The sequence below is a fragment of the Erinaceus europaeus genome, chromosome X (genome assembly GCF_950295315.1).
Source record: "Erinaceus europaeus chromosome X, mEriEur2.1, whole genome shotgun sequence".
NCBI classification, from domain to species: domain Eukaryota; kingdom Metazoa; phylum Chordata; class Mammalia; order Eulipotyphla; family Erinaceidae; genus Erinaceus; species Erinaceus europaeus.
In genome coordinates this window covers 63,642,796-63,668,504 of record NC_080185.1, presented here as the reverse complement: position 1 = coordinate 63,668,504, position 25,709 = coordinate 63,642,796, and the positions used below count along the sequence as shown (strand labels likewise).

The window sequence follows — 25,709 nt, the reverse complement described above, 5'->3', positions numbered from 1 at the left end:
GAATTGTTGCATTTCTTCCAGATTCTCTAGCTTGGTGGCGTATAGTTCTTCATAGAAGTTTCGCATGATTCTCTGGATTTCTGTGGTGTCAGTTGTGATATCTCCTCCATCGTTTACAATTCTATTAATTTGAGTCTTCTCTCTTTTTTGTTTGGTGAGTCTGGCTAGGGGTTTGTCAATGTTGTTTAATCTTTCAAAGAAGCAACATTTGGCTTCATTGATCTTTTGTATGGTTCTCTTATTTTCGATGTTGTTTATTTCTGCTCTAATTTTAGTGATTTCTGTCCTTCTGGTTGCTTTAGGGTTCCTTTGTTCCTCTTCTTCTAAGTCCTTGAGGTGTGTAGAAGGTCATTCGTTTGACCTTTTTCTTGTTGTTTAATATGTGATTGTATGGCTATAAGTTTCCCTCTCAGTACTGCTTTAGCTGAGTCCCAAATATTTTGATAGGTTGTGTCTTCATTTTTATTTGTTTCCAGGAACATTTGAATTTCCTGCTTGAGTGACTCTCTGACCCAGTGGTTCTTAAGGAGTATGTTGTTTAGTTTCCAAATTCTGTGACTTTTAATAATTTTCTGTTTGTTGTTATGTATTAGCTTTACTGCACTGTGGTCTGAGAAGATACTTGGGATGATTTCGATGCTCTTGAATTTATTGATGATGTCTTTGTGGCCTAACATGTGGTCTTTCCTTGAGTATGTGTTATGTGGATTTGAAAAGAAGGTGTATTCCAGTTTTTTGGGGTGAAGGACTCTGAAAATGTCCAAGAGGTCTACTCTGTCAATCTCTTCATTCAATTCTCTTGTATCTTTGTTGATTCTCTGCTTTGTTGATCTGTCTAAGTGTAAGAGTGGGATATTGAAGTCTCCCACTATTATTGTATTACTATTGATGTATTTTTTAAATTCTTTCAGTAAGTGTTTGATGTATTTAGATGGTCCCTCATTGGGTGCATAGATGTTAATATTTGTTAAGTCTTCTTGGCTGATTGATCCTCTAATAATTATGTAATGTCCTTCCCTAACTATTATTACTTTATTTAATTTAAAATCTATTGTGTCTGAGATGAGAATGGCTGTTCCTGCCCTTTTTTGTGGTCCATTAGCCTGTATGATAGTTTTCCATCCTTTTATTTTAAGTCTGTGTTTATCTTGTTGTGACAGATGTGATTCTTGCAAGCAGCATATGGTTGGGTTATGTTTTCTGATCCATCCCCCCACTCTGTGCATTTTGATGGGTGAGTTTAAGCCATTGACATTTATTGATATTATCAATTTAATGTATTGTAGTGCCATTGTTAAAAAAAATTTGTTTGCTCTGATATATTGCAAGTATTATAGTGATGTTATTGTTTATAAGAGGTCTTTCAGAACCTCTTTCAGGGCCGGTTTGGTGATGGTTGCCTCCTTTAACTGTTGTTTGTCTAAGAAGGTTTTGTTCCCTCCATCTAGTTTGAATGAAAGTCTAGCAGGATATATTATCCTTGGTTGAAACCCTTTTTCATTCAGGGCTCGATAGATATCTTGCCATTCTCTTCTGGCTTTTAGTGTTTGAGTGGAGAAGTCTGCAGATAATCTTATGGGTTTCCCACTGTTATGTGACTTTTTGTTTCTCTCTTGCAGCCTTTAGGATCCTTTCTTTATCCTTACTCCTTCTCATTGTGACTATGATGTGTCTTGGTGTCTTCAGGTCTGGGTTGATTCTGTTTGGAACTCTCTGGGCCTCTTGAATCTTGATGTTCTTTCTGTTATTCAGGTCTGGGAAGTTTTCTCCTATTTCCTCTAGAATGTTTTCTTCCCCTTCCTCTCTTTCTTCCTCTGGCAAGCCAATTATATAAATGTTACTTCTTTTGAGATCATCCCAATATGTCTCTGTTGTTGTTTTCAGTGTCTCTCAATCTCTTTTTGAGCTCTTTCACCTCTTTCTTAGTTTTCTCTAACTCATTCTCTGTCTGACTAATTCTGTTTTCTGCTTCTGTTAGTCTGCTTTCCCTTCCTTCAGCTTCTTTCTTCAGTTCAGCTATTTCAGCTTTCAGTTCTCTAATTGCCTCAAGATAATCAGTATTTTCCTTGGGGGTCTCAACTGTTGTTTCCCTAATACTGCCATTCCTTTCTTCCAATGTTGTTTTCATTTCTGTGATTAATAAGTTTATTATTGCTTGCATACTTTTCTTTTTTTTCTTTTCTTTTCCTTTTTTATTTAAGAATGGATAAATTAGCAAAACCATAGGGTAGGAGGGGCACAACTCCACAGAATTCCCACCACCCAATATCCATATCCCACCCCCTCCCCTGATAGCTTTCCCATTCTCTATCCCTCTGGGAGCATGGACCCAGGGTCATTGTGGGTTGCAGAAGGTGGAAGGTCTGGCTTCTGTAATTGCTTCCCCGCTGAACATGGGCATTGACTGGTCGATCCATACTCCCAGTCTGCCTCTCTCTTTCCCTATTAGGGTGGGTCTTCTATGGTTACTTATGGCTGATTTGTAGTTTATTCTGGGCTCTTGTCTTCATTCATTGGAGTAGCAGTTTTATTTGTTTTTCATCTACCCATTTTTTTGATTTATGTGTTTCTTATTTTTATGATCTGTTGTTCCTCAGTTGTTGTGTCTTGAGTACAAGCCAACACTGTACTAAATACCTTTATGACAAATGCAATCACCAACCTCAGGAATTACAATAGCAACTGAAGCAAGTATTGAAGCAGTTTAATCAGTACCAGTTAGCCAAACAATGTCTCCAGTCTGTGAAAAAATAGCAACCAAGTCCAAGTGAAGAAGCAAGAGAAAGGAAAGAAGGGATAGCAAGAATAGACAGTTAAGCAAATCTACTATACCTGGGGTTTGAGCATGGGTTGTGCACATGGCAAAGCAGAGTCCTCCTACTTGCACTATCTCATCTATTCCTTTATTTTCCCCATACCAACTCCCATAAGACAGCACCAGCTTTGCTCAACAATTTGTTTGGCTTTGTATGTTAACTCTCTTTTCAGTCACCAGGTTCCAGGTGTCATCAGGATGCCGGCCAGACTTCCCTGGATTGAAGACACCACCAATGTGTCCTGGAGCTCAGCTTCCCCAGAGACCCATCCTACTAGGGAAAGAGAGAGGCAGACTGGGAGTATGGACCGACCAGTCAACGCCCATGTTCAGCGAGGAAGCAATTACAGAAGCCAGACCTTCTACCTTCTGCAACCCTCAATGACCCTGGGTCCATGCTCCCAGAGGGATAGAGAATGGGAAAGCTATCGGGGGAGGGGGTGGGATATGGAGATTGGGCGGTGGGAATTGTGTGGAGTTGTACCCCTCCTACCCTATGGTTTTGTTAATTAATCCTTTCTTTAATAAAAAAAAAAAGACAGCACCAGCTTACATTCCCAGGAATACTGCACCAATGTTCCCTTTTTTCCACATCCTCACCAGCACTTGTTTCCAAAAAATTTTTTAATTTTATTTATAAAAAGGAAACACTGACAGAAGCCATAGGATAAGAGGGGTAAATGTCATACAATTCCCACCACCAGAACTCCATATTCCATCCCCTCCCCTGATAGCTTTCCTATTCTTTATCCCTCTGGGAGTATGGAACCAGGGTCATTATGGGGTGCAGAAAGTGGAAGGTCTGTCTTATTTAATTGATTCCCTGCTGAACATGGGCATTGACAGGTCCTCCCAGCCTGTCTCTCTCTTCCCCTAGTGGGGCAGAGCTCTAGGGAAGCAGGGCTCCAGGACACATCGGTGGGGTAGTCTGCCCAGATAGGTCAGGTTGTCATCATGGTAGCATATGGAACCTGGTAGCTGAAAAAAGAGTTAACATATAAAATTAAACAAACTGTTAACTAATCATGAACCTAAAGGCAAGAATATTGCAGATGAATATTTGGGGGTCTTCCCAAAAATGAAGATAGCTAGTAGGTCTATTTTATTTATATTCCAAAGGGCCCGTGACTACTCTATTTTTTCTTTTTTTTTCCAAGCCTGACATCTGATATGCAGGTGGATCTAATTTATTGTCTGGGGGACAGTCAAATATATATATATATATGTGTGTGTGTGTGTGTGTGTGTGTGTGTGTGTATACCTGTCATATATTTAGGAGCTACTCTCTTCCCTGATACAGCTTCCTAGCCCTTTTTCCAAAAAAAAATTTTAATGGAAGCAGACTTCTCCACACAAACACTACAGGCCAGAAGAGAATGGCAAGATAACTATCAAGTGCTCAATGAGAAAGGATTTCGACCAAAACCACTGTATCCTGCTAGATTGTCATTCAGACTACATGGAGGCATAAAAACCTTCTCAGACAATCAACAGTTGAAGGAATCAACTATCACAAAACCTGCTCTGAAAGAAGTTCTGAAAGGTCTCCTATAAACAATCAGATCACCATAAACATGCCATATATCAGAACACTCTAAAAACTATAATAATGGCATTAAAATATCTTCAATCTATAATATCAATAAATGTCAATGGCCTGAATTCACCTATTAAAAGGCACAGAGTAAGAAGATGGATCAGAAAACACAATACAACCATATGTTGTCTGTAGAAATCCCACCAAACTCAACAAGACAAACACAGATTCAAAGTAAAGGATAGAAAACTACCATACAAGCCAATGGACCACAGAAAAGGGGCAGGAATAGCTATGCTCATATCTGACATGATAGACTTTAAAATAAATAAAATTTAAAAAGATATGGATAGACATTATTTAATTCTCAGAGGATTAATCAATCAAGAGGACTTAATGGTTATCAACATCTATGCACCCAAAGAGAGGCCATCTAAATACATCAAACATCTACTGAAAGAGCTAAAGCAATATATTAACAGCAACACAGTAATAGTAGGGGACTTCAACACCCCACTCTCTCAGCTTGGCAGATCATCCAGGCAGAAAAATCAATAAAGAAATGAAGGAGTTAAATGAAGAAATAAATTAACTAGAATTATTGGACATTTTCAGAGTAAAAATTGTGATTTACCCGTTCTCAGCCCATCTTGGATGGAGCTTGAAGAAATTATGTTAAGTGAAATAAGTCAGAAACAGAAGGATGAATATGGGATGATCTCACTCTCAGTCAGAAGTTAAAAAACAAGATCAGAAGAGAAAAAACAAGTAGAACCTGAACTGAAGTTGGTGTATTTTACCAAAGTAAAAGACTCTGGGGTGGGTGGAGGGGAGAGTACAGGTCCAAAAAGGATGACAGAGGACCTAGTGGGGGGTGTATTGTTATATAAAAAACTGAGAAATGTTATGCATATACAAACTATTGTATTTACTGTCGAATGTAAAACATTAGTCCCCCAATAAAGAAATTTTTAAAAAAAGACTCTGGGGTGGGTGGGGGTGGGGTAGTTCAGTCCTGGAACAGGATGGCAGAAGACCTAGTGGGGGTTGTACTGCTGTGTGGAAAAATGAGAAATGTTATGCATGTATAAACTCTTGTATTTACTATTGACTGTAAACCATTAATCCCCCAATAAAGAAATTTTTAAATTTTTAAAAAAATAATAAAGATAATCTTCACTGCTGTGACATGGTATCTCATTACATATCTCTAATGTTAAGATCCTTGAGTATATCACCTATTTTTTCTTCTATGTACTTTATTGTGTACAGTCTAATATCAAAGATTTTAGTCCATTCTGAGTTACTTTTGTGTGGGACTTTAAATAATGAACCAGCTTCATTTTTCTGCATGTGGCTCTCCAATTTTTCTAACAGCATTTGATGAAGAGATTTTCATTTCCTCCACTGTACAGATTTGTTCATTTGTCATAAACTAGGTGTCTCTACATATGTGGGTTTATTTCTGAGCTCAGTTTAGATACTGGAATAGGTTGAAGCATTGAGATTGGAAGCCCAGGAGGTGGTACAGTGAATAATGTTGAACTCACAAGCTTGAGGTCTGTAATTTGATATCCCCCCCACCCAGTACCATATGTTCCAGAGTGATGCTCTGGTTCTCTCTCTCTCTCTCTCTCTCTCTCTCTCTCTCTCTCTCTCTCTCTCTCTCTTCTCTCTCTTCTCTCTCTCCCTCCTCTTTCTCTCTCTCTTTCTTTCTCTCCCCTTTCACTTGTTAATGAGTCAATAAATACAATTTTACAGAAGGCATTGGACCTGTTAGACTGGGGAATATGAGAAGATAAACACTGAGGATGTAGAGGGAAGTGTTATGAGTGAACTGCATTACCATGAAACTCATTTGTTGAAGCTCTCATCTCAAAATGTGACTGCACTTAGAAATAGGGTGCTTTAAGCAAGCAATCAACTTAAAATCAGGCTATCATAGTGGGCCCTAAAAACAATCTGACTGGTGGACTTATAAGAAGAGGAAATTTGGACACAGAGAGATACCAAGAACATGTGGCACAAAGGAACCACACAAAGTGTGAGCACACAGCGAGAAGGTGGCCACCTGCAAACCAAGGTGAAAGGCGTCATAAGAAATTAAATTTACTCACACCCCACTTTGGGACAGATTCTAGCCTTTAGATTATGAAGAAATAATATATCTGTTGTTTAAGATATCCAGTTAATCTGTGGTAGTTTATAATGGCAGCCCTGACAAATTTACACAGTGATACAAGAAACAGTCCCAGTCCTAATACCTTACTGAGCCGTACTATCTACTTTATTTCAAAATGTATGCTCCATGAAGCTTAGAGTTGTATACCCAGTTAGGCACACAATTATGTGTGTTCAATAATCATTATTAAAGAAAGTGTAGGGTTAGGAGGGAGTGCACCTGGTAGAGCACACACTTTACCATCCATGAGGACTCACAAGGGATCTCTGGCACCAAAGAGAGTAAGTACCACACACAACAGTTTCATGCATGGTGGAGTGGTGTTGTGGGGTCTCTCTTGTCTTTCCTTGAACTCTCTCCTTCTGTCTCTCTTCCCTTATCTGTCTCTACCTGAAATTAAAAAGAGGGGGAAAAAGAGTTTGCCAGGAGGAGCTGGGTGGTAGCATACCCAGTATAGCACATGTTACAATATGCAAGGACCTGGATTCAAGCCCCAGGTCCCCAAGTGCAGAGGGAGAACTTCAAAAGTGATGAAGTAGTGCTATAGGTGTCTCTCTTTCTCTCTCCCTCTCTCTCCATTCCCTTTCAGTTTTTGTCTCTACCCAATAATTAATTACTTAAAATATTTTTTAAAAGACTTTGCCCAAAGCAGTAGGTTTCTAAACTGGACAAGTACAAAGCCTCAACAGTGACTCCTGCAAAAAAAAAAAATTACCAGTGAATGTATTCATATGTAGAATCTTGGTTTATTGTACACACAGAATAGAATACAATAATCTTCCAGTTCTGTGAATTTCTCCTAGAAGAAATTATAATGTACTCTTAAGCTGTTATTGTTGTTTTAACCGTGCTGGCTTCACGGGCGGGTAACAGAGATGACTAGAGACACACGGCTGGACAGTGAAGCTGTATTTCTTTATTCATGAACTACGATTCATAAAACTAACCCAAACCAATCGCCACACAGATCTGTCCTGCCTTCTTCTCTTCTGACAGCTGTGGCCAGAACTCAGGAACTACATAGCATAGGGGGCGGGGAGAAAGAGAGGCACTAAACTAGCAAGGGCCAAACCAATTCTCCTGGCGAGGGGGATGAGACCAAACCAATGTGAAGCATAGCAACATGTTATGATTCTATGACTTACTTATGACTTCCTGATGTAAGCATATCATTTCTTTATTTCTTGAAATAGCAAGACAACAATACACCATAGCTCAGTCAGATTCTTCATTTTCATCTGGTGCTTATTAGACAAATGCAATCCTGATTTAGTTGTTGGCATACCAGAAATTCTCAAAGCTAAACTCTCTTCCCCAGAAAACGTGGCCATGCACATGTACAATCTTGCCAATCCCAGTTGAACATCTTTTTCATTTTTTGGATTGCCACCAGAATTATTGCTGGGGCTTGGTGCAGGCACTATGAATCCACCACCACTCCTAGAGGCCATTTTTACTATTTTTTCTATCTTGTTTGATTGGACAGAAAGAAATTGAAAGTGGTGGGGAGAAGAAGAAAGATAGACACACCTGCAGACAAGCTTCACCGCTGGTGAGGTATCCTCTGCCTCACTGGATGGGGAGTGGGGGCTTGAACCTGGGCTCTTGCACATGGTAATATATGTGCTTAACTGAGTGCACCAACATCCAGCCCCTTTATTCTTTCTACTTCTGATAAAAAAGGACACACAGAGAGAAAGAGACACCACAGCACTGGGGCCACTCTCAGGGTCATGGCACTCCCATGTGGCAGCTGGCTCAAACCCAGGCTGCAAGCATAGAGAATCTCCTGTCCTACTTCAGCACTCAAAGCTAAAATTTTCAAATGTAAGCCACTTACTACTCCTACAGGGAATTATTTCTGATTTATAAAATAATTTTGTTTTCATAATGCATGTGTTCCCAGTCACTGTATTTTCAAACAAACCAAAAATTATGCATTGGATGAGAAAGTATAACAAAGCGTCAGTGTTGACTAAGAGAACAAAATCATTATGGATGTATTCGATCAATTTTCTCATAATTTCATATAAATGAATTTTAAGATGTGCTTAGTTATACTAACCATATTTTTCAATTTTTGATGTTGGTGGTTTTAAAAAAGATTTGGTTCAACTTTTATCTACTGAATAACTAGAAAGGAATACATTTTTGGAAACAAGATTAAAATGTCACTGAGGTTCTGGAATGATAGTGATTAAAAAACTGAGTCTGGGGAGTTGGGTGGTAGCACAGCGGGTTAAGTGCACGTGGCGCAAAGCACAAGGACTGATGGAAGGAGAAAAACATTGGTATCTATAGCAAGAAAACTACACAAAAGAGACCAAGAATGCAGAGGTAAAAATGGGAGAGAAATGAATAGCAGACTATAGCATCAATAATAAGAGTTAGAGAAGAACAGGAAGTATGAACGAGGTATATAAAAAATCAGGGGGGAAAGGCAACTGAAAAAATAACAGTAAAACAATTTCAAGTCTGAAAGTGCTAGTTACCTGTGACAAGACCTAAAAAGTGTCTCATCACATTGAATGAAAAAAACCTACATGATCATGAAGTTTCAGAGAGAGAGTTTCTAAAAGCCTCTAAAAAGAAAAAGGGAATCGACTTTGACTTACACAGTGCTGCCAGCCAGATGAGAATGAAACCATGTTCTCAAATGTATAAAGGCAGATGATTTCAACTCCAGAATTGAAATCAAGAAAATTCTTACTCATACATCAAGAAAGAGAGCTTTATAGACATCCAACACCTCTTAAACTCTGTATCCCTGTAGTCTTCCCCAAAAAAGTTAATAATGAAAATTCACCGTCTTCACCTCATCTTGGATGAAGCTTGAAGGAATCATATTAAGTGAAAGCATCCAGAAAGAGATGGATAAATATGGGATGATCCCACCCATAGACAAAAGTTTAAAAATAAAAACAGAAGGGAAAATAGAAAACAGAACTTGGACTATAGTTGGTATACTGCACCAAAGCAAAGGACTCTTGAGGGGAGGGAGTATTCAGGTCCTGGAACATGATGGCAGAAGACGACCTGTGTGTGTGTGGGAGGGGGGGTGTTACATTGCTATGTGGAAAACTGAGAAATGTTACATATATACAAACTACTGTATTTTACTGTTGACTGTAAACCATTAATCCCCCCCAATAAAGAAAAAAAAATTAAAAAAGAAACCCTGAACACTGTGATAGTCTATGATTAAAAAGAAAGAAAGCTGAAAGAAAGGAAAGAAGGGAGAAAAAAAGAAAGAGAAGACAGGATGATTAAAAATGGGGGAAATATACATGCATATATAATCAGCCCATATCTATGACCTAGGGAGAACTACTGCAGTTTCCAGTGGAGGGGATGGGGACACAGAACTGCGGTGGTGGAAACTGTATGGAATTATAAATCAGGGCCAGGCGGTGGCACACCTGGATAAGTGCACACATTACAGTGCACAGGGACCCAGTTTCAAGCCCCTGGTCCCCACCTGCAGGGGGAAAGCTTCATGAGTGGTGAAACAGGGATGCAGGTGTCTGTATCTTCCCCTCTCTATCTCCTGCTCCCCTCTCAATTTCTCTCTCTGTGTCCAATAATAAATAATAAATACAATTTAAAAATTTGTAAATCAATATTAAAATACTAATAAAAATAAATTTTAAAAAAGAGAAATTGTACTCTAGCCCAAAGAGAGTGCAACCGGGGTGGGGGGAGGCTGAGAGCTGAGAAACAGAGAATGCAAGAGACCAGAGAGCAGCTAAAGGAATTACAAGATAGAACCCATGCAAAAGGCCTCAGAAACCTAGAGTGAAGAATCCACAATTCAAAAAGCCTTCAGGAAAAAAAAAAAACTGAACTCGTTTTTAACGTTTTTAATCATATAGAGAAAACTGATGAATGTTTGATCAAAATCTTAGAGAGTGTTGGTGGGTGTAGTGTGAAACTACACCATACAATCTTGTAATCTTGTGAAGCCTAATTTTTAAAATGGCTTAAAATCAACAACAAAAAAAATGAAATGTCCTTTGTTCTCTATAAAAGTGTTTGAGGGAAATTTAACATAGAGAAACACATGCACAATTTTACCACTCATGGGTAAACTTTTTCATTCAGACAGTGAGACAAAGAAATAGTTACACCACACTATTGGTGCTTCTTCCAATGCCATGGTACTCCCATTTACTGCTGAGACTCAAACCTGGGATGCAATGTGGTATATCTCACTCTCTGTTTCCCTGAAATAAAAATAATGGAAAAATCAGCCAGAGAGTAATGAAAACCCACATGCATATGTGGGTTTTATAACAATGAAATTAGTGAAAGCCCAACACTGCCCAATAATAATAATGCAATAAATAAATTCAACTCAGATGAGTCGCTATAAACTTGTATTTCCTCTTTAGTAAATATTTCCCAAGTCACTGAGCCACTGCTCAGGACTCAGCAGCCTCCCCCTTGACCCCCCTAGCTTCCCAAAGCTCAGTCCCCCATGACAGCCTTCTCCTGCCACCACCTTCCATAGGCCATTTCCACCAGGAAAAGGAATCACATGGTATGTCTTCTATCCAGAACCTCCACTCGTACGACCCCTTTACTAATGCAAGTAAGGGTGATGACCTGCTTCCTGCTGGCACTGAGGATTATATCCATATAAGAATTCAACAAAGAAACAGCAGGAAGACCCTTATTACTGTCCAAGGGGTTGTTGATGATTACGATAAAAAGAAACTAGTGAAGGCGTTGAAGAAGAAATTTGCCTGCAATGGTACTGTAATTGAGCATCCAGAATATAGAGAAGTAATTTCAGCTACCAGCACAAGAACATATGCCAGTTCCTTATCGAGAAGGGAAAAAAAAAGTAGGAAAAATATTTCCCATTGCCTTCTTAATTTGCATCTCTCTACTGATAAGTGGTATAGAACTTTTTTTTTCATATGCCTGTGGGACATCTTGGTGTCTTCTTTAGAGAATAGTCTGCTTAGATCTTTCATCCATTTTATCATTGGGTTATTTGTTGTTCTGGCATTGAGTGTTTGGTTTCTTGGTCCCAGAGCCCTACCTCATTTGGGAAAAACAGAAACAGGCTGGGGGTATGGATCACCTTGCCAACACCCAAGTCCATAGAAGATGCAGTTACAGAAGCCAGAACTCCCACCTTCTGCATCCCAAAAAGAATTTTTGTCCATACTTCCAGAGGGGGAGAAATGTTAGGGGAAGATGACTAGAAGACTCTGAACTTCAATTATATCAGTACCCTGAAAGAAAAGGGACACTCAGAAGTGGTAACAGGTGTAGGTGTGACTTAGAAAGAAAGAGAAGGCAGGTCCATAGAAAAAATAGGCATGTGGTATTTATAGAAATAATAGTCAATCCATATCTGTGATCTTGGAAGAATTACTGCAGTTTTCAGTGCAATGGGGATGCAGAAAGAACTCTGGTGGTGGGAAAGGTGTGGAATTAAACCCCTGTTGTCTTATAATTTTGTAAATCAAGATTACATCATCAATAAAAATTATTTCCTGGGGCCAAGTGGTGGTGCATCTGGCTGAGTGCACATGCCACAATGCACAAAGACCTGGGTTCAAGCTCCTTGTCCCCACCTGCAGGAGGAAAGCTTTGCAAGTGGTGAAGCAGGGCTGTGTCTCGCTGTCTCTCTCCCTCTCTATCTTCTCCTTCCCTCTCAATTTCTGGCTGTCTCTAGCCAATAAAAAATAATAATAATAAGGAAGGGAAAAAAGTAGGAAAATATTTCCCATTGTGTTCTTAGTTTGCTTCTCTTTACTGATAAGTGATGTAGAACTTTTTTTCATATGCCTGTGGGACATCTTGGTATCTTCTTTAAAGAATAGTCTGGGGAGTCGGGCGGTAGCGCAGTGGGTTAAGCGCAGGTGGCACAAAGCGCAAGGACCGGCGTAAGGATCCGGGTTCCAGCCTCCCGCTCCCCACCTGCAGGGGAGTCGCTTCACAGGCGGTGAAGCAGGTCTGTAGGTGTCTATCTTTCTCTTCCCCTCTTTGTCTTCCCCTCCTCTCTCCATTTCTCTCTGTCCTATCCAACAACAATGATAGCAACAACAATAATAACTACAACAACAATAAAAAAAGACAACAAGGGCAACAAAAGGGAAAATAAATAAATAAAATTTAAAAATAAATAAATAAATAAAAATAAAGAATAGTCTGCTCAGATCTTTCACCCATTTTATCATTGGGTTATTTGTTGTTCTGATGGGTGTTTGGTTTCTTTGTAAAATTCCAATGTGACTCCACCTCACACATGTGAGAATGGTCTACTTTAACAAAATATAAAATTACAATTGCTGGTAAGGATGTGGAAAAGAGAAACTTTGTTGCACTATTTCTGGGGAGGCATACTGGTAAAACCCTATAGAAAACAGTTTGAAGAATATTTTAAACATGGAAGTATCCTGCAATCCAGCAATACCACTCCTAGGTATGTACTCAAAGGATATGGAAGCATAAATTCAAAGGATTTATGCACCCCTATGTTTATAGCTGTATTTACTATAGCTAAAGTATGAAAACAACCTAAATGCCCAACAACAGACAACTGGATAAAGAAGTTGTAACACACACACTGGAATATTAATCTGTAATAAAAAAAGAATGAGATTGCATCATCTGAACAAAATGGATAGATCTGGAGGTGATTATGCTAAGTGAAATAAGAGGTGAAGGACAACTACCAGGTGGTTTTGCTCATATATACAATATAGCAAGTGGACAGAAGAGAATTTAACCAGAGTATCTCTTGTACAAATGAAAATTACTACTTTGGTTGAAAGTATGGTTTACATGCAAGTGTGGGTATAAAAACACTGCTGTATCTGATAAATTTGTAAAACAATCTTAAATCACTAATTAAAACATAAAAATAAATAAGAGGGTCCAGGCGGTGGTACACCTGTTTAAATGCATACATTACAGTGCACAAAGACGCAAGTTCAAGACCCTGGTTCTCACCTGCAGGGAGAAAGCTTCATCAGTGGTGAAGCAGTGCAGTTGTCTATCTGTCTCTCTCCCTCTCTATCTCCCTTGCCCCTCTGAATGTCTTTCACTTTTTAAAATTTTTATTATCTTTATTTACTGGATAGAAACATCCAGAAATTGAAAGGGAAGAGAAAGAGAGGGAGAGACAGAGAGACACCTGCAGCTCTGCTTCACCACTTGCAAAGTTTCCCCCCTGCAGGTGGGGACTGGAGGCTCAAACCTGGGTCATTGAACACTGTCTCTATCCAATAATAAATTAAAATATTCAGGGGAGCCAGATGGTAGTGCACCTCATTGAGCATACATAGTACTATGTGCAAGGACCCACCAAGGATCTAGGTTTGAATGCCCACTCCTCACCTGCAGGGGGACGCTTTACAAGCAGTGAAGCAGGTCTTCAGGTGTCTATTCTAATACTTCCTACTATTAAGTTTCTTGGATGATCAAGATATTCAGTAACAGATGTAGTTCTCCCTCTTCTTCTCCACCTGGGTTCTCTCCACATTCCAGGATAAGATTTCCAAATGGAGCCCCTCCTCCCCTTTGATACTAGAAGCAACTCAATAATTAACATGTCAGAGATCATTGTGTTATAGACATCAATGCCTTGGTCATCTTCAACCAAACTCTAGCTCCTTATTACTTGTGCCACTTGACTATGTTTCTCAGGAATATTTTTCAGATAATTAGATCATACACAATGTTCCTGTCTGGGAGGGGTGTTGGAGGAGCAGGTCCTTGAGAGGCAAAGCCCCCTGGGTCTGTGAGCAGAAGGCTGTCAAAGCAGGCTTTCTGTGCGCCCCTGACCTTTCTCCTATGATGACTGGAGAAATTGAGAAAATGATAAAGACTCTGCAGACTCTCTGGGAGAATGATGTGTCTAAGCACATGGACTTTTGCCTCAACTGTATCTTGCTCATGTTTTGAGAAACTGTACTTTGCTTATGCACCTGGATCATGTTTTGAGAAACCTTATGCAAAGTCAGCCTAATTAAACTTCTTGCTGTGTGTGTTATAAAAGACTGTAAGTAAAATAAGTTGGGCGCTGAGTTAATGAACTGGGGCCCTCCCGATCGCATTGCACTGTATTCTGTATTCTTTCTTTTCTCAGTCCTAGCGCCCTCTCTAGGTACTACTGTTCCTGGTCAGCAGGCTCCAACCAGAAAGTGGTGCCCGAACAGGGACCTGGAACGAGGGAAAATGGCGAAGGATCCCACAGAGGAGCTCTGGAGAATAAGAATAAAAGAATAGTTGCGGGGAAATTCAAGGTACAGTCGGGAGTAATAAATAATGGGGCAGCTTACTAGTAGAACTCTCTTTGCTCAAGTCTTAAAAGGCATGCTTAAAAGTAGAGGATCTAAAGTAGGAAAGCCTCAAATTATTAAGTTCTTACAATTTGTAGAGGAAGTTTGTCCTTGGTTCCTGAAAGAAGGGACTATAAATTACAAAACTTGGTTACAATTAGGAGAGGAGTTGCAGCGGTATTATAATGTTCATGGACCTAAAAGGTCCCTGTAGAAACTTTTGCTATTTGGAGTCTTATCAAAGACTGCTTAGATCCAAAAATAGAAAAAGATAGATGGGATAAGGCAGAAGTAAAACTGCCCACAAATTCTTGTGAGGGAGAAAAAGAAATGTTGGAGGGCAAGGGGCTACAGCTCTCTGCTCCACCCCATTCAGAGCCTCAGTGGCCCCCTCCCTATCACCCTCAAGATAAATAAACTTTGGACAAGGAGGAGGAATTAGAGGATGAGGCTGTATCTTGTCACGGAGCGGGGAGATATTTTTAGCTTAAACGAGAGGAGAAGAAACTTAAACTAAAGAACAGAAAAAGCAAGGAGATGATCATATGGAAAACCTCAGGCTTGTATTTGAAGTTTATGTAAATGTGCCAAAGCCAATGTGTTAGAGCTTATGAGCCTCTTGCTCACAAGCCTCAGAGTGTCTCCCACACTCCTCCCATACAACAAATTAATGTGGGTCTGACCTCTGAACCGCGTACTCTTGCTGTACCTGAAGCCTCCCTCTGAGAAATTTTATTAAAACCTTCAGCTGAATCACCATTACAAGCTGCCCTGTGAGGTGCTGTTGACAGGGGCGAGGACATTCAGGGCTTTAAACTGGCTTTTCCAGTACTTGAACAAATTGATGCTCAAGGAAACATGATTCATACTCCAATTCCTTTCAAAACTTTAAAAGACATTAAAACTGCTACTGCTCAATATGGCCCTACTGCTCCATTTACTATGGCTTTATTAGATGCTTTTTCTACTGATGCACTTCCTCCAAATGATTGGAAAGCCTTGACTAAGGTCTGTCTTAGTGGTGGAGATTACTTGATTTGGAAATCTGATTTTTTTGCGTTTTGTGCTGATACTGCAGCTATTAATTGGGGTTAAATTTGCCAGTAACTTATGAAATGTTAGCTGGAGAAGGAAATTATGCAGGCACAGACATGCAGCTTCAATATGCTCAGAGGACTTATGTGCAGATCAATACTGCTGCCCTTAGAGCATGGCAAAGCCTGCCTCAAAATTCTAGAAAGACTGAAGATTTGTCAAAAATCAGACAAGGACCTGATGAGCCATATGCTGATTTTGTGGATAGGCTAGTGCAAGCTGCAGGAAGATTGATTGGTGACACAGAATCAGGAATGGTTTTGGTTAAACAGTTGGCTTATGAAAATGCAAACTCTGCTTGTCACACAGCTTTTAGGCCTTATAGAAGAAAAGGAGATCTTTCATATTACATTAGCCTATGTACTGACATAGGTCCTGCTTATATGCAAGGGGTAGCAATGGCTGCTGCCTTAAAGGGAATATCTGTGAAAGATGTTTTATACAATCAAGAAAATAGAGGCAGGAATAAAGAAAAATATTTCTCCATTTGTTATGAGCGCGGGAAACCAGGCCATCTTATACGAGACTGTCTTCAAAGAAAAGGAAAGAGAGGTGGTGCCCATACCCCAACTTTATGCCCAAGATGCCACAGGGGAAATCATTGGGTCAGTAACTGTAAATCTAGAAGAGATAATGAGGGCAACCCTCTTGCTTCACTGGTGGGAAACGGCCAGCAGAGCCCCCCAGGGCACCACAGAAATATCTGGGGGCAGCTCTTCAAGCAGGAGAGAATGAACAATACAAATCCATTCAGGACTTATTCAGAGCCACCCCAGGCAGCGCAGGACTGGACCTGTGTGCCTCCACCTACACAGTACTAACCCCAGAAATGGGGGTGCAAGCTTTGCCTACTGGAGTTGTAGGTCCCTTACCTGAAGGCACCATAGGGCTAATATTAGGAAGGAGCAGTCTTACAGTTAAAGGGATTCATGTAGCTCCAGGAGTAATAGATTTTGACTATACTGGAGAAATAAAAGTTATGACATATGTGCCTCTGGGAATCAAGCCAATTCCTGCAGGCACTCAGATTGCACAGTTAGTTATTGTTCCTGTGCATTTAGAGGGAAAGACAAAAAGTGAACAACCTCGCAGATTGCGGGGCTTTGGGTCCTCAGATGCTTATTGGAATCAGCAGATAAATAAAGATAGGCCTGAATTTACTTTATGGGTTGAAGGCAAGGAAATGAAAGGTTTGCTAGACACTAGAGCCGATGCATCTGTGATTTCTGAGGCCTATTGGCCCTCAGCATGGCCAAAAAAGGAAGCCATGGGACAGTTACAAGGAATAGGACAGGCAGAGGGTCCACAACAATCTAGTAATTATTTAAGGTGGAAAGATTCAGGAGGATATACTGGACTATTTAAACCATATATTGTTCCCCGGCTTCCTGTCAATCTCTGGGGAAGAGATGTACTCCAATCCATTGGAGCTTACTTGCTCAGCCCTAATGCTGTAGTGTCTAATATAATGATGGATCAAGGATGCCTTCCTAACCAAGGATTGGGAAAAAATAGACAAGGAATAAGGGAACCTTTAATACCTCAAGCTCAACCTTATTGGGCAGGATTAAGATATTTTTAGGGGGGACCATTGATTGTCCTGTTACTCATACTGACCCAAGTGTATGGAAGTCAGACGAGCCAGTATGGGTAGATCAGTGGCCCCTAAAAACAGAAAAAATACAAGCAGCCAGATTTTTGGTACAGGAACAACTGTCGTTAGGCCATACAGAGCCCTCTAATTATCCCTTGAATTCTCCTATTTTTGTGATTAAGAAGAAATCCGGAAAATGGAGATTGTTACAAGATTTAAGAAAAGTAAATAACACCATGGAACTCATGGGATCTTTACAACCTGGGCTCCCATCTCTGGTAGCCATCCCCAAAGGAACATTCAAAATTATCTTAGATTTAAAAGACTGTTTTTATACAATTCCTTTGGCCCCCCCCAAGATTGTAAAAGATTTGCTTTTAGCCTCTCCTCTACTAACTTTAAAGAACCTATGCAGTGGTATGACTGGACGGTTCTCCCTCAGGGCATGGCTAACAGCCCCATCTTGTGTCAAAAATTTGTAGCTGCAGTAGTAAGTTATACTAGAATTAAGTATCCAGAAGTATATAAAATTCACTATATGGATGATATACTTTTAGCTTATAAAGATGAGGGTGTTCTTCTTTCTGATTATGCACATTTGGAGACAGGATTGCCAAGACAGGGTTTGGTGATAACTCCGGACAAAGTCCAATGAAAGGAGCCTTTCACTTACCTGGGAAGAACTTTATTTAGAGACCATATTAGACCACAAAAGATTTCTTTAAGACAAGATAGCCTAAAGACTTTAAATGATTTTCAAAAATTTGGGGGAGATGTTAATTGGCTTAGACCTAACTACGGCTCACCAATAATCAGTTAAAGCCTCTCTTTGATATATTATGGGGTGATCCAGATCCTTCATCCCCCCGAGTAATTACCAAAGAAGGAAGGGAGGCCTTGAAACTTTTAGAGACAAGTATTTCAGAGCGACAACAATTATATTTTGAATATGGACAACCTTGGGTGGTATATATTTTGCCTGCAGTTCATACTCCTACTGCTGTCTTGTGGCAACAGGGACCCTTAGAATGGCTGCACCTTCCAGTATCACCATCCAGAATTCTTGTCCCACACCATGCTGCTTTAGCATCTTTAACTCAGAAAATTAGAGAAAGGGCAATAGAGTTATTTGGACAAGAACCCCCACTTATTGGAATTCCATATAATAAGGAACAAATTGATTGGTTACTTCAACAAGATGACTCTTGGGGAATTGCCCTTGTGGGTTTTTCAGGACAACTAGATAATCATTATCCCAATCATAAATTGTTATAATTTGCAACTCATCATCCATTTCTTTTTCCAAAGACAGTAAAATCTCAGCTGATTCTGGCAGCCTTAGTAGTCTTTACTGACGGGTCCTCTAATGGACAGGCAGCTTACACTATACAAAATGAAACTCAAGTTTTTGCTACAGGTTTCACTTCTGCTCAGCAGGTAGAACTTGCAGCAGTAATTTTTTCAATTATTTTTTCAAAAAGTTTTTCAATTATTACCAACAGTAAGCTTTCACTTGTATAGTGACAGTAAGTATGTTACTTGTGCTCTTGCTTCCTTGGAAACTGTTTCTCTCACCTATCACTCCACTTCTCAGGTTTTCTTGCTATTTGTTCAACTACAGTGGCTTATTAGGCAAAGAATACATCCTGTGTTTGTTAGACATTTACGAGCCCACAGTGGCCTCGCCAGGCCTCTTACAGAAGGTAACTCGGTTACTGACTTAGCTACCAGGACAGTTATTTTTACCATCCAGGAAGCTGCTGCTTCTCACGCTATTCATCATCAAAATTCTTACAGTCTTAGTCGGCAGTTTCATATTCCTAGAGAAGCTGCTAGACAAAGTGAAAGAATGCCATAAGTGCCCCATGTATTTGCCAGTTCCACATTATGGGGTGAACCCCAGGGGATTATTACCCGATCAAATATGGCAAATGGATGTGACACATATACCATCCTTTGGAAAATTGAAATATATTCATACAGTAGTAGACACATTTTTCTGGATTTATTCTTGCCTTACCCAGAAGTGGTGAAGCTTCTAAAGATTGTATTGCACATTGTTTGTATTGTTTTATCATCCTAGGCATCCCAAAAGTTATTAAAACAGATAATGGATCAGGATATACAGGGAAGAAATTCCAAACTTTCTGTCTACAATTTAGCATCGAACACAAAACTGGCATTCCTTATAATCCCAAGGACAAGGCATAGTAGAAAGAGTTTATCTTACACTTAAAAATCAAATTAATAAATTAAAAAGGGGGAGTTTTATCTATATGCCTATAAATCTCTTGCATCACACTCTGTCATAAATTTTTTAAATTTGGATGCACATGGTCAGTCAGCAACAGATAGGTTCTGGGGAGCTACAACTCAAGCTCTTATACAACTATATTTTGGAAAGAGCCATTAACTGGGCAATGGAATGGACCTGATCCAGTATTGATTTGGGGAAGAGGGCATGTGTATGTGTTTTCTCAAACAGGTAATGGACCCCGGGGGTTGCCCAAGAGATTGGTCTGAAATGCAGATGGATGGGTTGAGTCCAGAGGAGGACCCAGAGGGGCTCATCCCACCAATGAAAAGGATGAAGATCCGGAGTAAACTGAGAAAGAGAACACCAGTAAAAGCTACAAAAGGAGTGAAACCACTCACTTGGGGACAGTTGAAATGGCTGACAAATGATGCGGAGCAAGTGGTGAAAATGTCTGGTCAGACAAAAACTCCATCTACTCTTTTCCTGGCCATTCTGGCCATAGTTTCCTGCCAAGTACAGACTTCTCATACAGCAGAGACATTCTGGACTTATCTTCCTGATTCGCCCAATATCATCCTATGACTTGGCACAGCCTTTCAGTGCAGGTGTATGCTGAACCTACTGAATGGCTAGGACATCCTTAATTGAAAGGATTTAGTTTGGACATTGCACAGAACTTTCCCTTTTCCGGTTTGACTCATAAAGCTCCTATATGTTTTTCTTCTCAGAATCATACTGGTTGTTTAACACTGGTAAAGAATTTGTGGGACATTAGAGATCCACCTATGGAAAAGTCAGAAGGGCCTTCCATAAGGTGGACAATTAGCATGACTGGGCTAGATTCTCATAAAGGTGAGCTAGGTGAGCTTTAAAATATGACCCCTCCACAGGATACTCCTCCTTGTAAGGAGCACTCTGACAAAATTTTAAAAAATATGATAACTTGGGTATGGTGCCACGGAAGCCAGGTGGTACAGTATCAAATATATGAGACTAATGATAGTGTCCTAGACTGGTCTCAGTAAGTCTTACCTGAGAAGCTTTGGGTATTATGAGAGCACTATTAAGAAGACTAGGGCCTGTGTCCAAGACCCGATGGCCTTCTTGACGGGAAAGATACAGATAAGAGTTGAGGAATGCTTGTATAATATTAGTTGTGATAACTGTAATCTTACTAACTGTGTAGCAGGCATTCCTGATGGGGACCAGGTATTGTTAGTGAAGAGGCCTGCCTTTGTCATGATTCCGGTAAGCTTAGAAAAAGAATGGTACCTAGATATAGGAATATTAGTTTTGAACAAGATAGAACAGGCATTAGATAGGTAAAAGAGGTTTGTGGGATTGTTGATAGTGGGAACTGTGACAACCATTTCAGTGATTGAAAGTATCACAACTGCAGCTGTGGCACTCTCTACTTCTGTACAAATGGCCTCTTTTGTGAACAACTTATCTAGTAATGTCACCAAAGCTCTAAGGACACAGGAGAACATAGATGATAAAATGGGAGCTAGATTAGAAGCACTGATGGAGTATGTTCAGTTTTGGGGAGAAAAAGTTGAGGGTTTAGAGGAAATATGGAGACTCAGATATCATGCTAGATATGCTGATATATGTGTAACTCCTTATAAACATGAGACAAATACCCCATGGGAAAGGGTCCGAGCACACCTTTTAGGTATGTGGTACTATACAAATTATTCCCTGGATTTGCAATTGTTGCATGAAGGAATATAAGCTTTGACAAATGGTAAACCTGTAGATAACCCTGGCACAAAAAACTGAGGAAGTGATTGAAAGATTAATTTCTGAACTACCATCACTGGAAGATTTTAAGAAAATTACTTTTGTGCCTGCTTTAACCTGTTTATTGCCAATAACTACCAGGAGTCCGATTAAGTCAATCCATATTATTCAAGTAGAACTACATCAAACCCCATTACACAAATTCTTTAAATATAATTTAAATGGGGGGAATTGTCAGAGGCAGCATGTCCTTGAGAGGCAAAGCCCCCTGAGCCTGAGCAGAACGCTGGCAAAGCAGGCTTTCTGTGCGCCCCTGACCTTTCTCCTATGATGATTGGAGAAAGCTGAGAAAATGATACTTTGCACTCTCTGGGAGAATAACCGTCCAAGTACATGAACTTTTGCCTCAACTGTATCTTGCTCATATTTTGAGAAACTGTACTTTGCTTATGCACCTAGATTATGTTTTGAGAAACCTTATGCAGAGCCAGCCTAATTAAACGTCTTGCTGTGTGTGTTATAAAAGACTAAGTAAAATAAATCGGGGTGCTCAGTTAATGAACTGGGGCCCTCCCGATCCCATTGCACTGTCTTCTTTCTTTTCTCAATCCTAGCGCCCTCTCCAGGTACTACTGTTCCTGGTCGGCTGGCTCCAACCAGAGAGGGTTTGATTTAAATAGTTTTCTTCCTAAAGTATTGTTCTTCCTAAACTATTGCTTAGAAAATAGCTAGCCATTCAAATGCCTTTCTTCAAAAAGGTATGCAGGTATGAATAAACAAAGCACATAATTCAAGCTCAAGGTCATTTTGGGTAGAAAATTTGTTTCCTGGCCAAGCCATTATGAAGTTTATTCTTAATGGAGCCACTCCTCAATATTCTCTCTCATTCCAGAAATTGACAATATAAGAATAATGGCTTTCTGTTCAGTTTAAGGGAAATAAAATGCAATGGGTTTTGATTTTCTGTGACTAAATAATAGAACACTGACATCATATACTCATTCAATTTAGCACACAAGGGAGGGGGCAGTGCCTGCCCTGATGAAGCGGAGTTTAAGGCACATGGATATTAAGCAGTATGACTAATTTAAAATGATGGTTGACTAATATAAAGTGAAGGTGCTTCAAGTGAATTTACTGGAAATGGGCAAATGGTAAGTTCAGGAACAGTCTCTGGGAATAGATAATGAAATTAAATCTCAGAAATAAGCCACTAGGATTTCACTCATTAGTACTTACTTCACCTGCCATTTCTTTTAGGATATATTTTAAGGTATATTTATCACACAGAACTTCCAGTTCCCAGGGACATGAAACAGACTAAGTAACTCCAAGAGATTGCTCCCAGAACAGAATGAAGCATAAGATAATAACAGTGATGACACCAATGACGATGTTGAAAAAGCAGCAGCAACAACTCAGCATTTACTAACTTCTTGCTAGGTCTCACATATGTGGCTTTTAGAAGAACATAATGAGGGCTGTGATTCTTAGCATTTTATTACAATGACCAGTCACCTAAAAGTAACTGAAAAAACTGTGACCGTGTTCTACAAAGACTTCCGGTCCAACCTTCTTCTTTAAGGCCACATTGTATTTTCCTTTCTATTCCAATTACCATTGTTTTCTGTACCCTTCTATTAGGCATGGCCTTCAAATGACCTTTCCAAGTTCCTAGATAGTATCCCACAGTCTTTGGATTGCCATTAGGACCTCCTTCAGGGAAGGTGGATTTATTTCGGTAACCATTGACGACAGGCTGGAAAAGGAAGATAGAAGAGGGCCAACAGGTCAAATGAAACCCAGGAGGAAAACATTATAAGGAAATTAAGAATACTCCCTAAATGAAGACAATAAATTTTGCTTGCTTCAAAGGTATAATGTATATGAAAGTCTATGACTGAGAAGATTAAGGCTCTTCATAGACATTCCATAACAGGAGATACAATTTTTTCTTGACAGTGAGTCACCACAGATTTTTCTTTTTTAAGTTGCCCAAGAAGTTTTCAGAAATGGTGCAGAAGCAGTAAAAGGAAGAAGATATCAAACAAGGTAAACTCTAGTGCAAGTAACTTAAAGCAGATTTCATAAAATAACCGGGAGTTCTGACTTTTTCCCAATAGAAGCAAAAGATTTAGGTTTCCATAACTTTTTTCTTTCTTTCTTTTTTAATTGATTTAAGAATGATCAACAAGACCATAGGATAAGAGGCCCTGTCAGGACCCCGTTAGACTCCTGTCAGGCCCCGCCTGGCCCTGGTCAGGCCCCGTTAGGCCCCCCATCAGGCCCCGTGAGGCCTGGATCAGGCCAGAGCCCCGTTAGGCCTCGATCAGACCCCCTCCAGACCCTGTCAGGCCTAATCAGGGCCCAGTCTGGCTCCCGTAGGCCAGATCAGAAGCTGGTCAAATCCCGTTCAGGCCCCATAAGGACCGAGCCCCGTCAGTCCTTGGTCAAGCCTCCATTAAGTCCCCGTTAGGCCCCAATCAGGTGCTGGTCAGGCCCCGGTCAGGCGCTCACTGGAGCCCCATCAGGCGGGCGTTCCGTCAAAGGCCCAGTCAGGTCTCCGTTAGGCCCCAGTCAGGCCCTGTTAGGGCCCGGTCAGGCCCCGATCAGGCCCCGTTAAGCCCCGATCAGGCCCCGTCAGGTCCCTGTCTGGCCTCCATCAGGCCAGGTCAGAATCTGGTCAGGCCCCATAAGGCCCCTGTCAGGTCCCTGATAGGCTCTGGTCAAGCCCCTGTCAGGCCGGAGGACTGTCAGGGCCCGTCAGGTCCCCATTAGGTCCCAGTCAAGCGCCTTCAGGCCCTCATCAGTCCAGAGCCCCGTCAGGCCAGGTCAGAACCCGGTCAGACCCCATTCAGGCCCCATAAGTCCCCCCATCAGGGCCCATCAGGTCCCCATTAGGTCCCAATCAGACTCGGTCAAGTGCCCGGCAGGTCCTAGTCCGGCTCCCATCAGGGCTGGTCATGCCCTGGTCAGACCCCCATCAGAGTTTGGTCAGGCCTCCATGAGGCTCGTGTTAGGCTGCAGTCTGGCCCCCATTAGGCTGGAGTGCCATCAGGACCCTCGGTCAGGCCCCCCCCTAAGCCCCGATCAGGCATCCGACAGGCGAGAACAGCATCAGGGCTAGTCAGGTCCCCTTTAGGCCCCAGTCAATTCTGGTCAGGCGCCTTCAGGCCCCCATCAGGCTCCCACCAGGCCCTGATCAGTCAGTCAGCCACTCGCTGGAGCCCCACCAGGCCCCCGTTAGGCTCTGTCTGGTCTCCATCAGGCGAGGTCAGAACTCGGTTAGGCTCCTGTTAGGCCACGGTCAGGCCAGACCCCGTCAGGCCCCAATAGGTCCCCGTTAGGGCCCGGTCAGGTGCTTGTCAGACCGGAGACCCATCAGGCCCAGTCAGGTCTCTGTCAGGCCCCCATTAGGCCCCAGACAGGCCAAGTCAGGCGACCGTCAGGACCCATCAGGCCTGGTCAGGCCCCGGAAAGGCCGCCTTAGGCCCTGATCAGGCATCTCTCAGGCCCTGTCAGACCCCAGAGAGGCCAAGTCAGGCGCCTGTCAGGCCCTTATCAGGCCGGTGTACCATCAGGTCTGGTAAGGCCCATGTCAGGCCGCGGTCAGCTGCTCGCCAGAACCCCATCAGGCTGGAGACCTCTTGATGCTGAGGAATTATTCTGATACAGTCTTGTCAGGCCCCTATTAGGACCCCATCAGGCCGGAGCGCTATCAGGTCCCCATTAGGCCCCCGTCAGACTCCAGACAGGCCAAGTCAGGCACCCGTCAGGCCCTTATCAGGCCGGTGTACCATCAGGTTTGGTCAGGCCCCCACCAAGCCCTGTTCAGGCCCCGGGCAGGCCTCCGTATGGCCCATGTCAGGCCGCGGTCAATCCCCCACATCAGGCTGAAGCCCCATCAGGCCACCTTAGGCCCCATCAGGAACCTCTCAGGCCCCTGTAACCGTCAGGTCCTCGTTAGGGCCCAGACAAGCCAAGTCAGGCGCCTGTCAGGCCCCTATCAGGGCGATGTATAGTCAGTGCTGGTCAGGCCCCAGACAGGCCTCTGTAAGGCTCATGTCAGTCCCCTATCAGGCTGGAGCCCCGTTAGGACCCCCGGTCAGTCCCCCAGACAAGCCAAGTCAGGCGCCTTCAGGCCCCCATCAGGCCCCGGTCTAGCCATTCGCTGGGGCCGCGTCAT

General features: G+C 41.5%; 1 protein-coding gene across 1 annotated transcript in view; it reads right to left on the bottom strand.

Annotated features, from left to right (window-relative positions):
- Nucleotides 1-25,709, bottom strand: part of TRMT2B (tRNA methyltransferase 2 homolog B) — a 58,082-nt gene that overhangs the window by 23,934 nt on the left and 8,439 nt on the right. Inside the window, 3 exon segments of the mRNA XM_060182661.1 lie at nt 14,171-14,236; nt 17,978-17,985; nt 23,186-23,284. Coding sequence (XP_060038644.1) covers nt 14,171-14,236; nt 17,978-17,985; nt 23,186-23,284 — 173 coding nt within the window.